Source organism: Entelurus aequoreus, linkage group LG26 (assembly GCF_033978785.1).
Source record: "Entelurus aequoreus isolate RoL-2023_Sb linkage group LG26, RoL_Eaeq_v1.1, whole genome shotgun sequence".
In the NCBI taxonomy this organism is placed as follows: domain Eukaryota; kingdom Metazoa; phylum Chordata; class Actinopteri; order Syngnathiformes; family Syngnathidae; genus Entelurus; species Entelurus aequoreus.
The window spans coordinates 34,219,838-34,232,337 of NC_084756.1; the positions used below are offsets into that span (position 1 = coordinate 34,219,838).

Below are 12,500 nucleotides of genomic sequence, written 5' to 3' on the forward strand. Positions count from 1 at the left end.
CCATCTGAAGAGGCCATCAAGAGCCATTTCCCTCTTCGCAGTGTCAGGGATCTTATTCCACATCGAGCTCATGGAGAGGTATTCATCTTTGTTTGTTTATTGTAATGCAAATGTTTACTTAAGCTTTGTATGTTTATTGTAATGCAGAGGTATACTTAATGTTTGTTTGTTTATTGTTATGCAGAGGTATACTTAATGTTTGTTTGTTTATTGTTATGCAGAGGTATACTTAATGTTTGTTTGTTTATTGTTATGCAGAGGTATACTTAATGTTTGTTTGTTTATTGTAATTCAGAGGTATACTTAATGTTTGTTTGTTTATTGTTATGCAGAGGTATACTTAATGTTTGTTTGTTTATTGTAATGCAGAGGTATACTTAATGTTTGTTTGTTTATTGTTATGCAGAGGTATACTTAATGTTTGTTTATTGTTATGCAGAGGTATACTTAATGTTTGTTTGTTTATTGGTATGCAGAGGTATACTTAATGTTTGTTTATTGTTATGCGGAGGTATACTTAATGTTTGTTTATTGTTATGCAGAGGTATACTTACTGTTTGTTTATTGTTATGCAGAGGTATACTTAATGTTTGTTTATTGTTATGCAGAGGTATACTTAATGTTTGTTTATTGTTATGCAGAGGTATACTTAATGTTTGTTTATTGTTATGCAGAGGTATACTTAATGTTTGTTTGTTTATTGTTATGCAGAGGTATACTAAATGTTTGTTTATTGTTATGCAGAGGTATACTTAATGTTTGTTTATTGTTATGCAGAGGTATACTTAATATTTGTTTATTGTTATGCAGAGGTATACTTAATGTTTGTTTATTATGCAGAGGTATACTTAATGTTTGTTTTTTATGCAGAGGTATACTTAATGTTTGTTTGTTATGCAGAGGTATACTTAATGTTTGTTTGTTATGCAGAGGTATACTTAATGTTTGTTTTTTATGCAGAGGTATACTTAATGTTTGTTTGTTATGCAGAGGTATACTTAATGTTTGTTTTTTATGCAGAGGTATACTTAATGTTTGTTTATTGTTATACAGAGGTATACTTAATGTTTGTTTATTGTTATGCAGAGGTATACTTAATGTTTGTTTATTGTTATGCAGAGGTATACTTCATGTTTGTTTATTGTTATTATTAAAGAACTATATGTTTAAACTGATGTTGTTGTTGTTGTGCTGGGACTCTTCACCCGTGAGCGTACTCCGGTTAGGGAATAAGGACACCGTTTTACTTTTTAACTTCTTCTTTTATATATTGCTTTGTAGCAGCAGCAGCTAAGCACACTCTCACGTACACACACTGTGCAACACATTGCCCGAAGGACCCCGGAAAAGTAAACATAGCTGCCCGGTAAACTGCCTGACTCAAAACAGACGTAACTTAAAGGTGCATGACTACAATAATAGCTTGTTTACGTCAACAATAATATAGTCAATTATATTCAACAATTATCATATTAAATAGGGAACTTTCTCTTACTCTTCTGACAAAGGGAATTTATAACAGCCGCCCCCTAAATAGCATGGCAATTTTGAAACAAACATAAATTCCCACAACAGTCCTTTAAACAGGATTATCCTCAGGAAGAGCTGACAGCTGGACCAGCCGAGCAACTGGTCTCACGTAAGTCTTCTCTCCAACTTTGACTTCAGCAGTCCGTATACATCCATCATCACTTGCATTTAACTTCACCACCCTGCCCATTGGCCAGTGAGCCCGTGGAAGCTGAGGATCAACAATCATCACAACTGTGTCCAGGGGGAGATGATCTGTGTGTTGGCGCCATCTCTGGCGGGTTTGAAGAGAGGGCAAGTAGTTTCTGATGAACTGTGTCCAGAAGTGGTCGGCCATCATCTGGCAATGACGCCAGCGCCTCCTGGTGAGGGTGTCAGGAGCATAGGCAACTTGTGGAAGAGAGGCATCCTGCCGCCCCATCAACAACATGCTGGGCGTCACTGGGTCTGGATCGGCCACATCCGAGGATACATATCCTAAAGGCTTGGCATTGAGGATGCTTTCCACTTCGATTAGGAGTGTGAGCAGAACCTCTTCTTGGAGCACTTGTGCACCTATGACCACTTGCAGGGATTTCTTGACTGATTGAATCTCACGCTCCCAGACACCACCAAAGTGGGGAGATGCTGGTGGGTTAAGACGGAACTTAATCTGTTTTTCTGCAAGCCGCTCCTGCAACTGTGATTCCATTGCTGCAAAGGCCTCCTTCAGCTCCTTATCTGCTCCTCTGAAGTTAGTCCCCTGATCAGAGAGGACCTCAAAGGGAGTGCCTCTCCGTGCGATGAACCGTCTCAGTGCGAGGAGGAAAGCATCTGTGTCGAGGCTGGTGAGTAGATCCAGATGTATACATCTCGTCGTGAGACATTTGAAAATGATCCCCCAGCGCTTTTCACTTCGCCTCCCAGCCTTGACCATGTACGGGCCAAAGCAGTCCACGCCTGTTGAGAAGAATGGAGGCTTGAGCAGCCGCAGACGGGCTGAGGGCAGGTCTGCCATCCTCGGCACCACTGGCTTCCCTCTCCACTTCATGCAACCATTGCAAGCTCTCTGATACTTTTTGATAGCCTGCCTCCCTCGCAGAACCCAGTAGTAGCGCCTCATCTCTGCAAATACCCTATCAGGTCCAGGGTGGTGTAGCTGAGCATCCATCTCTTTAATGAGGAGTGTGGTGACTGCATGACGGGGATCCAACAGTATTGGGTGAGTGTCAGTGGGGATAGAGCTCTCTAAACGGCGCAGGCGTCCTCCAACCCGTATAAGACCCAATGTCGGGTCTAATTCTGGGGCGAGCGTACTCAGCCTGCTGCTGGGTGGCACAGGCTTGCCGGCTCTGAGGCATCTGATTTCTTCAGAGAAGCAGTCTGTTTGGCTGGTTTTGAGCAGGTGGACTTCAGCATCTCTTAGGTCACACAGGGGTGAAGCAGGGTCGGCTGCCGCCCCATGAAGAGACTGTTGCGTGGCCTTGACCAACTCTCTCCAGCTGCTGAACCGGGTGAGATCTGGTATCTTGGGTGGTGAGCTGGTCTGTGTGAGAGCACAAAAAACACTGTGTTTTAACTCACCACGGTCCTCTGGCTCTGTGATGCTAGGACAGGATGGCCATTCATCCGGTGGACGGCAAAGGAATGCTGGTCCCAGGATCCAACGATTTGGCGCAACCAGCTCAGCTAACATCTTGCCACGGGTGAGATCGTCGGCCGGATTGTTAGCTGTATCCACATACCTCCAGGTGTGTGAGGCAGTCAGCTCCTGGATCTCAGAAACCCTTGTTCCCACGAAAACCTTGAACCTGCACGACTGAGATGTCAGCCAGGTGAGAACTGTTGTGGAGTCAGTCCATAAGAAGGTCTGGGCAATACACAAGGTGAGCTCTTTGTGAAGGAGGGAGGACAGCTGGGCTCCTGTCAGCGCTGCACAGAGCTCCAACCGTGGCATTGACTGCTGGCGTTTTGGGGCCACTCTAGACCTTGCCATCACAAATGAGACATAGACAGTGTCATTAGTTCTTGTGGTGAGATATGCCACTGACCCGTAGGCTTGCTCAGAGGAGTCACAGAAGACGTGGAGAGTATACTCTGTGGTGTCGGTAGCAAGCTCCAATGGTGCATAGGTCCGAGGGATGGAGATGTTGGCCAGCTCGGGGAGTTCTCTCTCCCAGCTGGACCAGGCCTGGAGGATGTCAGGAGGGAGATTCGGGTCGTCCCAGCTCCTCTTCTTTGCCCACAGTCTCTGGACGAGAATCTTGGCTCGTGTAGTGTACGGGATAATGATCCCGATCGGATCATACTGGCGGGCGAGTACCTTATAGATGTACCGCATAGTAGGGGTCTCACTCTCTGGGGGCTTTGGCTTGAAACCAAGCCGATCAGTTGGACAATACCACCGCAGACCAAGGGCTGGCTCTTGTGGATCGTTGCATTTCTCGGCCAGCCACAGCTCTGTGCTTTCAGATCGGGCACTGGAAGGCAAGTGGGAGACAACACATGAGAAGTTACTTGCCCACTGTCGAATCTCAAATCCTCCTGAGGCCAGACATTGTCGCATCTTGTCCACCAGGAGCTTGGCTGACTCAGTCGTTGACAGGCTCTGCAGACAGTTGTCCACGTAGAAAGACTGTTCGATGGACTGCAGGATGTCTTCATTTCCTGCAGCACATTCTTTGACATGTTTTTGCAGGGCAAATGTTGCACAACACGGGCTGCTTGTGGTACCAAATGGCAAGACCTGCCATTGGTATACGTCAGGCTGTTTCTCCCTTTGCAGGTTTCTCCAAACAAACCTCAGCAACGGCTGGTCCTCCGGTAGCAGCCGAACTTGGTGGAACATGGCTCGGATATCTCCACTGATGGCGACAGCGTGCTGGCGGAACCGCAGGAGGACCCCGATGAGAGATGGGCCGAGGGTTGGACCTGGGAGAAGCTGCTCATTGAGAGAGAGACCACCATGATTAAAGGAGCAGTCAAAGACAAGGCGATGTTTGCCATTATGATGGACGAGGTGATGAGGTATGAACCATGACTCTCTGGAGCTGTTTCCCTCTCCCTCCTGGAGCTTTGTGACACACCCACCATCTATAAGCTTCTGGATCTCTGCTTCATATATTTTAGCTTTGACAGTGTCTTTAAGCAGTCGTCTCTCTGTACTGCGTAGCTTTGGCATCACTGCTTCAACGTCTGCTTTTAGTGGTGGTGCACCTTTTATCCGGAGCAGGGGTGTAGTGTAGCGAAGTGTGTCACCAACCTTCACTCTCTTAGTGCGTGCTTCCAAGACGCTCACCGCTTCCTGGTCCAGGCGAGACCGCACTGCTAGCCGCTCGCTACGGAATGGGAGCACATCAAGCTGCCAGAGGCGTTCGACTTGTTGGTAGATGTCATCTGGTGTAGGCTTGAAGGCGGTGTAGTAGCATGATGCAGCGGGGGACTGGGAACCATCTGGGCCTTGAAGCGTCCAGCCGAGTGCTGTATGGATAGCTACGGGTCCTCCCTTTGGGCCAAACCTCACAGGTTCTGTAGCAGTGATCAGGTGAGTGTAATCTGCACCAAGGAGCAGCAGTGGTTGCACCTTATTGAGGCTCTGCAGTTGTAATCCTCTCAGGTGATGGTAGCGTCTCTGGAGCGCTGCTATTGGATAGGATTGCTCTGTCAGGGTGAGTCGACCTGCTGTGTAGGCCCTCTCAACCAAATGCTGCTGTGATGGTGATGCTGGAGAAGCTACATGAAAGTCAACTGATGCTCCAGTGAGGTGAACCACATCCTGACGAACAGTCCGCAGGGTGAGGGACTCTGCTCTGCCCCTGAGCTTCAGGTCTCGAACTGCAGCTGGGAGTATTATGGTGCGTTCAGCTCCATCATCGAGGATTGCATAGGTCTGCAGTGATCTGGTCCCATGACTGATAATGATTGGCACCACCTTGAGGTATACTTTCCCTCCCTGCATCGAGTTAGCCGCTGAGGTGCAGTCTTTGGGTGTGATGAGGAAGATTTGGGGGCCCGGCCTGGTGATGTCATGCAGCACTCTCAGGTGGATCTCCTGACACTCACTGCAAGGTTTCTTTAATGTGCAGCTCTCTTCATCGTGGTTAGTACGGCCACAGTTACGACAGCGCTTTCCGCCTGCTATCCACTTCTCAATTTCCTGTGTTGAGCATTGAATAATGTCTGGACACTGCGACAAGTAGTGCTCTGTACTCTTGCAGAAGAGACACATCCTTTTAAACTTTTGTTGCCTAGCTGCTGGCCGAGTCGTTTCGGCTGATTTGGGCTGGTCTGCGCCGTGATACACAGAAACAGGCCGAGTCCGAGGCCGGGGAGAAGGAACAGGTCTGTCTCGATTGGCAGGCGGTGCTCCTTCAGCTCGATGGCGCTGTGCCATTTTTGCGGACAGTCTCTGAGCTTCTGCCTTCACCTTGAGCCACTCTGCGAGGTCTCTGAGGTTGTATGGATTTAGGCTGCTGGTGCTGAGGCGCCCCTGAACCTGCAGATGCTCCACAAAATTGTCTCTCATGTGTCTAGGGAGTTTGCTAAGTAGCCGGTCAACATGGCCAGTAGACATCACTTCCATCCCATTAGGCCCTTCCAATGAGGTTAGCATTCCCACTAGCAAGTCAACGTTGAGGGCGAAGCTCTGGAAGGCTTTGGGGTCTCCTGATTTGACATCAGGAGAGTTCAGGATGGCTGCAATCTCACTTTGTGCCAACTGATGTGGCTGCCCGTACTGTCTCTGCAAAGCCTGCATGGCGGCGGTGTAGGGCTGTACATAATGTCTGTGTGACTGAGCTATTAGCTTAGCTTCATCCAGGATCAAGTGTTCCATAAGCACACGGTATTTGTAATGTTCAGAAAGTTCAGTGTGTGGATTGAGCAGGTGATCTAACGCCATTTTTAAATCAGCAAACTCTCTCTCACTGTCATGCACCAACTTAGGCAGTTCAGGTATTGGAACAGGCTGTCTGGGGGACTTGGTAGTGTAAGGTACCTGTAGTGGCGTATACTGAGACTGGGGACTGTACTGAACCTGTTGAGTTGATGGGGGCTGTTGCAGAGTGAAACCAGCAGGGGGAGACACCAGTTGATATGCTGGCTGAGTTGATGGCGGATACACATGCTGGTAGAGTTGCAGCTGCTGGTTCTGCGTTGGCAGTGGTGACTGGTGTAATTGCTGTGTAGCGATGGTTGATGGAGGCTGATAGACAGTCCCCAGGGGAGTGGCAGCGCTGTAGGGCGATGGATTGATAACTGGCTGAGTGCCAGCCGCAACAGGTAGCTGTGGTGCAGAATATGGCGCTGTTGCTATCTGTGGGGGTTGATAAGCTGGTTGTGCAAACAGTGGAGCGTGTTGCTGCACGGGCTGTGCAGGCGGGAGTGGGGTGTATTGCCACACTGGCTGTGCGGACGGGAGTGGGGTGTATTGCTGCACTGGCGCTGGATTTACTGGTGTTGTCTGCATGGGCAGGTATTGCAGTTGTGCAGCTGGTGGCACTCTGTCCTGTACATTGTTAATCATCACTGTGGTAGGCTGGTTAGACAGGTAGCCTGATGTAACTGATGTCTGTGGGCTGGCATAACTCGCTACTTGTGAAGCTTGAGGTGTAGGCTGCAGCATAGAAACATTCAGCGTAGTGAGGGGAGGCGGTGCCCATGCAGATGTCACAGTTGAAGGCAGAGACTGCGTCAGTGTGTAGTTTTCCTGTCTACCACCTGGTGTAGGAGTCTTTGCTGCTTGAAGCTCTAGTGTTGTAGAGATGGTATGTGGCAGTGTAGACAGGTGTGGCTCATGCTGAAGCAGCCTAGATGATCCAAGATGGAGGCTGGATGGCTGTGACAGAGGGGTGCTGTGAACTACTGGACAGTTTAGCCAGGGTGATTGATATGTTGGGACGCTCATATTGAGATTAGCTGGTGGCCGTAGGACAGGAGAACCCTGCCTGCTTTGAGAGCTCTGCCTCGCGGGCGCCGCCGATGGTTGGCTCATATGGCGTGTTAGCTGGCTGGGCAAGTCTCTAGCATGTATCGCCATGTTCCACTCGCTCACCTTGTCGGCCGCTCCCGCCGAAAATGGACGATCGGGGATAGCGTGCGCTCCGTGCGGCTGGTCCTCCATGCACACAGACTCGGTCTGTAGGCTGAGTGACTGCAGCCGCTGGGCGCCGACGCTCTCTCCTCGGTCCTCCGCGCGGGCACCGTGAGGAATGAGGGACTGTGGGAGGCTAACCTGGTAGCCTTCTAGACGAGTTGGAAGCTGTCGCTGTCTTGCTCCGAGTGCGCCGCCGTCTGCCGCTGTTGTTAGCGCTGCGTCCATTTCTCCGTCGCGAGTGAAGATAATCCGGCTCGAAGGACCAATATTAAAGAACTATATGTTTAAACTGATGTTGTTGTTGTTGTGCTGGGACTCTTCACCCGTGAGCGTACTGCGGTTAGGGAATAAGGACACCGTTTTACTTTTTAACTTCTTCTTTTATATATTGCTTTGTAGCAGCAGCAGCTAAGCACACTCTCACGTACACACACTGTGCAACACATTGCCCGAAGGACCCCGGAAAAGTAAACATAGCTGCCCGGTAAACTGCCTGACTCAAAACAGACGTAACTTAAAGGTGCATGACTACAATAATAGCTTGTTTACGTCAACAATAATATAGTCAATTATATTCAACAATTATCATATTAAATAGGGAACTTTCTCTTACTCTTCTGACAAAGGGAATTTATAACAGTTATGCAGAGGTATACTTCATGTTTGTTTATTGTTATGCAGAGGTATAGTTCATGTTTGTTTATTGTAATGCAGAGGTATACTTAATTTTTGTTTATTGTTATGCAGAGGTATACTTCATGTGTGTTTATTGTTATGCAGAGGTATACTTCACGTCTGTTTATTGTTATGCAGAGGTATACTTCATGTTTGTTTGTTGTTGTTATGCAGAGGTATACTTAATATGTGTTTGTTTATTGTTATGCAGATGTATACTTAATATGTGTTTGTTTATTGTTATGCAGATGTATACTTAATATGTGTTTGTTTATTGTTATGCAGATGTATACTTAATATGTGTTTGTTTATTGTTATGCAGATGTATACTTAATATTTGTTTGTTTTTTATGATGCAGAGCTATATTTAATCTTTGTATCGGACCCAAATTGTTGTATTGCCCAAAACTAATGTAAAGTATCCAAACAACAGAAGAACAGGTGGTATTTACATTTTAACAGACGTGTAGAGAGAAACATGTTACAGCAGAAAGTAACCAGATACAGAGTTCGTAAAATACTTCAAAAAGAGATCCATTAAATAGTTCAAAAAGAGTTTGTAAAATACTTCAAAAAGAGTTCGTCTGGAAATTGGGCAGATCCTGTCATCACTCCGCTTTAAAGTCCTTGGGCCAGAACAACATCCTTCTGTTGATTACCATGCATGAGAGAAAACAGAAAACCCTTCATGTGGCTCTTCCCCTTACACAGTGGAGTTTTACGAGCCTTCTTCTTGGTAGGTCTCAAAGACAGCTCCCGTCCCCTTGCTAGGAACTCAATGTAATACAAAGTTTTTGTGATAATTTAGAAACAATTATTCTAACAATTATATTTTTGTAAAAAGTGCAGCATTTGAACATGTGCTTGTGCACTACTAGCCGCTGCTGGACTGGACTGTGGCCCGGCTCACCTGGAGCTTCTTCAAGCAGTCCTTCCTCAAGCAGATCCTGACGGAAGGCGAGCGCTACGTCATGACCTTCCTGAACGTCCTCAGCTTCGGGGACCAAGGCGTCTACGACATCGTCAACAACCTGGGCTCCATGGTGGCGCGCTTCGTCTTCCTGCCCATCGAGGAAAGCTTCTACGTCTTCTTCGCCAAAGTGCTGGAGCGCGGTCGCCACGTAAAGAGCCAGAGAGAGGTGCGCGCCGCCGTCGTCTGTTTGAGTAACGTCTTAACCTTCCTCATGCTGTTGTGTTGTCGTCCGCAGGAAGATGTTAGTGTGGCGGCAGAGGTGCTGGAATGTCTGCTGAAGCTGGTGCTGGTGCTGGGACTCGTCATTGCAGTCTTTGGATACGCATACTCTGGCCTGGCACTGGATGTCTATGGTGGCTCTATGCTGAGTAGTGGAGCAGGTAACAGACATATATACATACATACAAAGGGTGTGCGCTAGTACAAACCCCGTTTCCATATGAGTTGGGAAATTGTGTTAGATGTAAATACAGTCTAGTACCCGCACTCTTTTACTACGAAGCCACGTTGATGTAACACGTGGCTTGGCATTGTCTTGCTGAAATAAGCAGGGGCGTCCATGGTAACGTCGCTTGGATGGCAACATATGTTGCTCCAAAACCTGTATGTACCTTTCAGCATTAAAGGCCTACTGAAATGACTTTTTAAAATTTAAACGGGAATAGCAGATCCATTCTATGTGTCATACTTGATCATTTCGCGATATTGCCATATTTTTGCTGAAAGGATTTAGTAGAGAAAATCGACGATAAAGTTCGCAACTTTTGCTCGCTGATAAAAAAAAGCCTTGCCTGTAGCGGAAGTAGCGTGACGTCACAGGAGCTAGTATTCCTCACAATTCCCCGTTGTTTACAATGGAGCGAGAGAGATTCGGACCGAGAAAGTGATGATTACCCCATTAATTTGAGCGAGGATGAAAGATTCGTAGATGAGGAACGTTACAGTGAATGACTTGAGAGACAGTGATGGACGTATCTTTTTTCGCTCTGACCGTAACTTAGGTACAAGCTGGCTCATTGGATTCCACACTCTCCTTTTTTTATTGTGGATCACGGATTTGTATTTGAAACCACCTGGGATACTATATCCTCTTGAAAATGAGAGTCGAGAACGCAAAATGGACATTCAGTGCCTTTTATCTCCACGACAATACATCGGCGAAATGCTTTAGCTACGAGCTAGCGTGATAGCATCGTGCTTTAACTGCATATAGAAACAAAAAAATAAAGGATAGAAGGAAGGATAGATAGAAAATCAACAATACTATTAAACCGTGGACATGTAAATACACGGTTAATGCTTTCCAGGCTGGCGAAGGTTAACAATGCTGTGCTAACGACGCCATTGAAGCTAACTTAGCAACTTAGCAACGGGACCTCACAGAGCTATGCTAAAAACATTATCTCTCCACCTACGCCAGCCAGCCCTCATCTACTCATCAACACCCGTGCTCACCTGCGTTCCAGCGATCGGCAGAAGGACGAAGGACTTCACCCGATGCGTTTGGCGGCCCGGAGACGTAGGAAGTCAAGGTGAGGTCGGCGGCTAGCGCGGCTAGCGCGGCTAGCGCGGCTAGCGCTCCAGCAAAGTCCTCCTGGTTGTGTTGCTGTAGTCCGCTGCTAATACACCGATCCCACCTACAACTGTCTTCTTTGCAGCCTTCATTGTTCATTAAACAAATTGCAAAAGATATCCAAAATACTGTGGAATTATGAAATGAAAACAGAGCTTTTTGTATAGGATTCTACGGGTACCATAACTTCCGTTACTCTGACTTCGTCACGCGCATACGTCATCATACCGCGACGTTTCAGCCGGATATTTCCCGGGAAGTTTTAAATGTCACTTTATAAGTTAACCCGGCCGTATTGGCATGTGTTGCAATGTAAAGATTTCATCATTGATATATAAACTATCAGACTGCGTGGTCGGTAGTAGTAGGTTTCAGTAGGCCTTTAATGGCGCCTTCACAGATGTGTAAGTTACCCATGCCTTGGGCACTAATACTGTCAGGTTCAAACACTGACCACATGTATTAAACAGGACAAGAAGCAAAGAATCAAACAGAGACAGAATTAAATTTGGCTCAATTTGAGGAGAAACGTCTGGTCTGTACTCTTGTACAGTCTCCAGGACGCTCTGGCGGAAGATTGCACGCCTCCTCCTTTATTTGGACTTTCCCTGACCACATGGCAACAGCTGCTTCCAAAGGGACGTGGGTCGTAAACAGCGTTGCCTTCGGTTACAGAACAGTTCAAAAGAAAAGGTCGTAAACAGTTCAAAAAAGAGGTCGTAAAAGAGTTCAAAAAGAGGTTCGTAAAAGAGTTTTAAAAAAAAGCGGTGTGTGGAACTTGGGCAGATCCTGCCTTCTCTCCGCTTTGTAGTCCTTGGGTTAAAACAATATCTTTCTGTTGATTACAATACATGAAAGAAAACAGAACACCTTCATGTTGCTTCCCCCCTTACACAGTGGAGTTTTACAAGCTTTCTTCTTGGTAGGTTCAAAGACAGCTTTTGCTTCTCACCGGGCACTCAATGTAACACAACATTTTTGTGATAACTTACAAACAATTATTCTAACAAATACACCCCCATACCATCACAGATGCTGGCTTTTCCACTTTGCGGTGGATGTACGTCCACAGTTTCCAAAAACAATTTGAAATGTGGACTCGTCAGACCACAGAACACAGAACACTTTTCCACTTTGCATCAGTCCATCTTAGATGAGCTCAGGCCCAGCGAAGCCGGCGGCGTTTCTGGGTGTTGTTGATAAATGGCTTTCGCTTTGCTTAGTAGAGTTTTAACTTGCACTTACAGATGTAGCGACAAACTGTAGTTAGTGACAGTGGTTTTCTGAGGTGTTCCTGAGCCCATGTGGTGATATCCTTTACACACTGATGTCACTTTTTGATGCAGTACCGCCTGAAAAATCGAAGGTCACGGGCATTCAATGTTGGTTTTCGGCCTTGCTGCTTACGTGCAGTGGTTTCTCCAGATTCTCTGAACGTTTTGATGATATTACGGAGCGTAGATGGTGAAATCCCTAAATTCCTTGCATTAGCTGGTTGAGAAATGTTGTTCTTAAACTGTTCAACAATTTGCTCACGCATTTGTTGACAAAGTGGTGACCCTCGCCCCATCCTTGTTTGTGAATGACTGAGCATTTCATGGAAGCTGCTGTTATACCCAATCATGGCACCCACCTGTTCCTCAACTTTATCAGTCTTTTTTGCCACTTGTGCCAGC

General features: G+C 46.8%; 1 protein-coding gene across 1 annotated transcript in view; it reads left to right on the plus strand.

Annotated features, from left to right (window-relative positions):
* The window catches only part of rft1 (RFT1 homolog), a 34,893-nt gene that overhangs the window by 13,311 nt on the left and 9,082 nt on the right, over positions 1–12,500 (plus strand). Inside the window, exons 5-7 of the mRNA XM_062038293.1 lie at positions 1–78; positions 9,157–9,417; positions 9,487–9,631. The exon at positions 1–78 is cut by the window's left edge and continues 57 nt beyond it. Of these exons, the coding sequence (XP_061894277.1) occupies positions 1–78; positions 9,157–9,417; positions 9,487–9,631 (484 nt within the window). The remainder of the gene's footprint in view (positions 79–9,156; positions 9,418–9,486; positions 9,632–12,500) is intronic.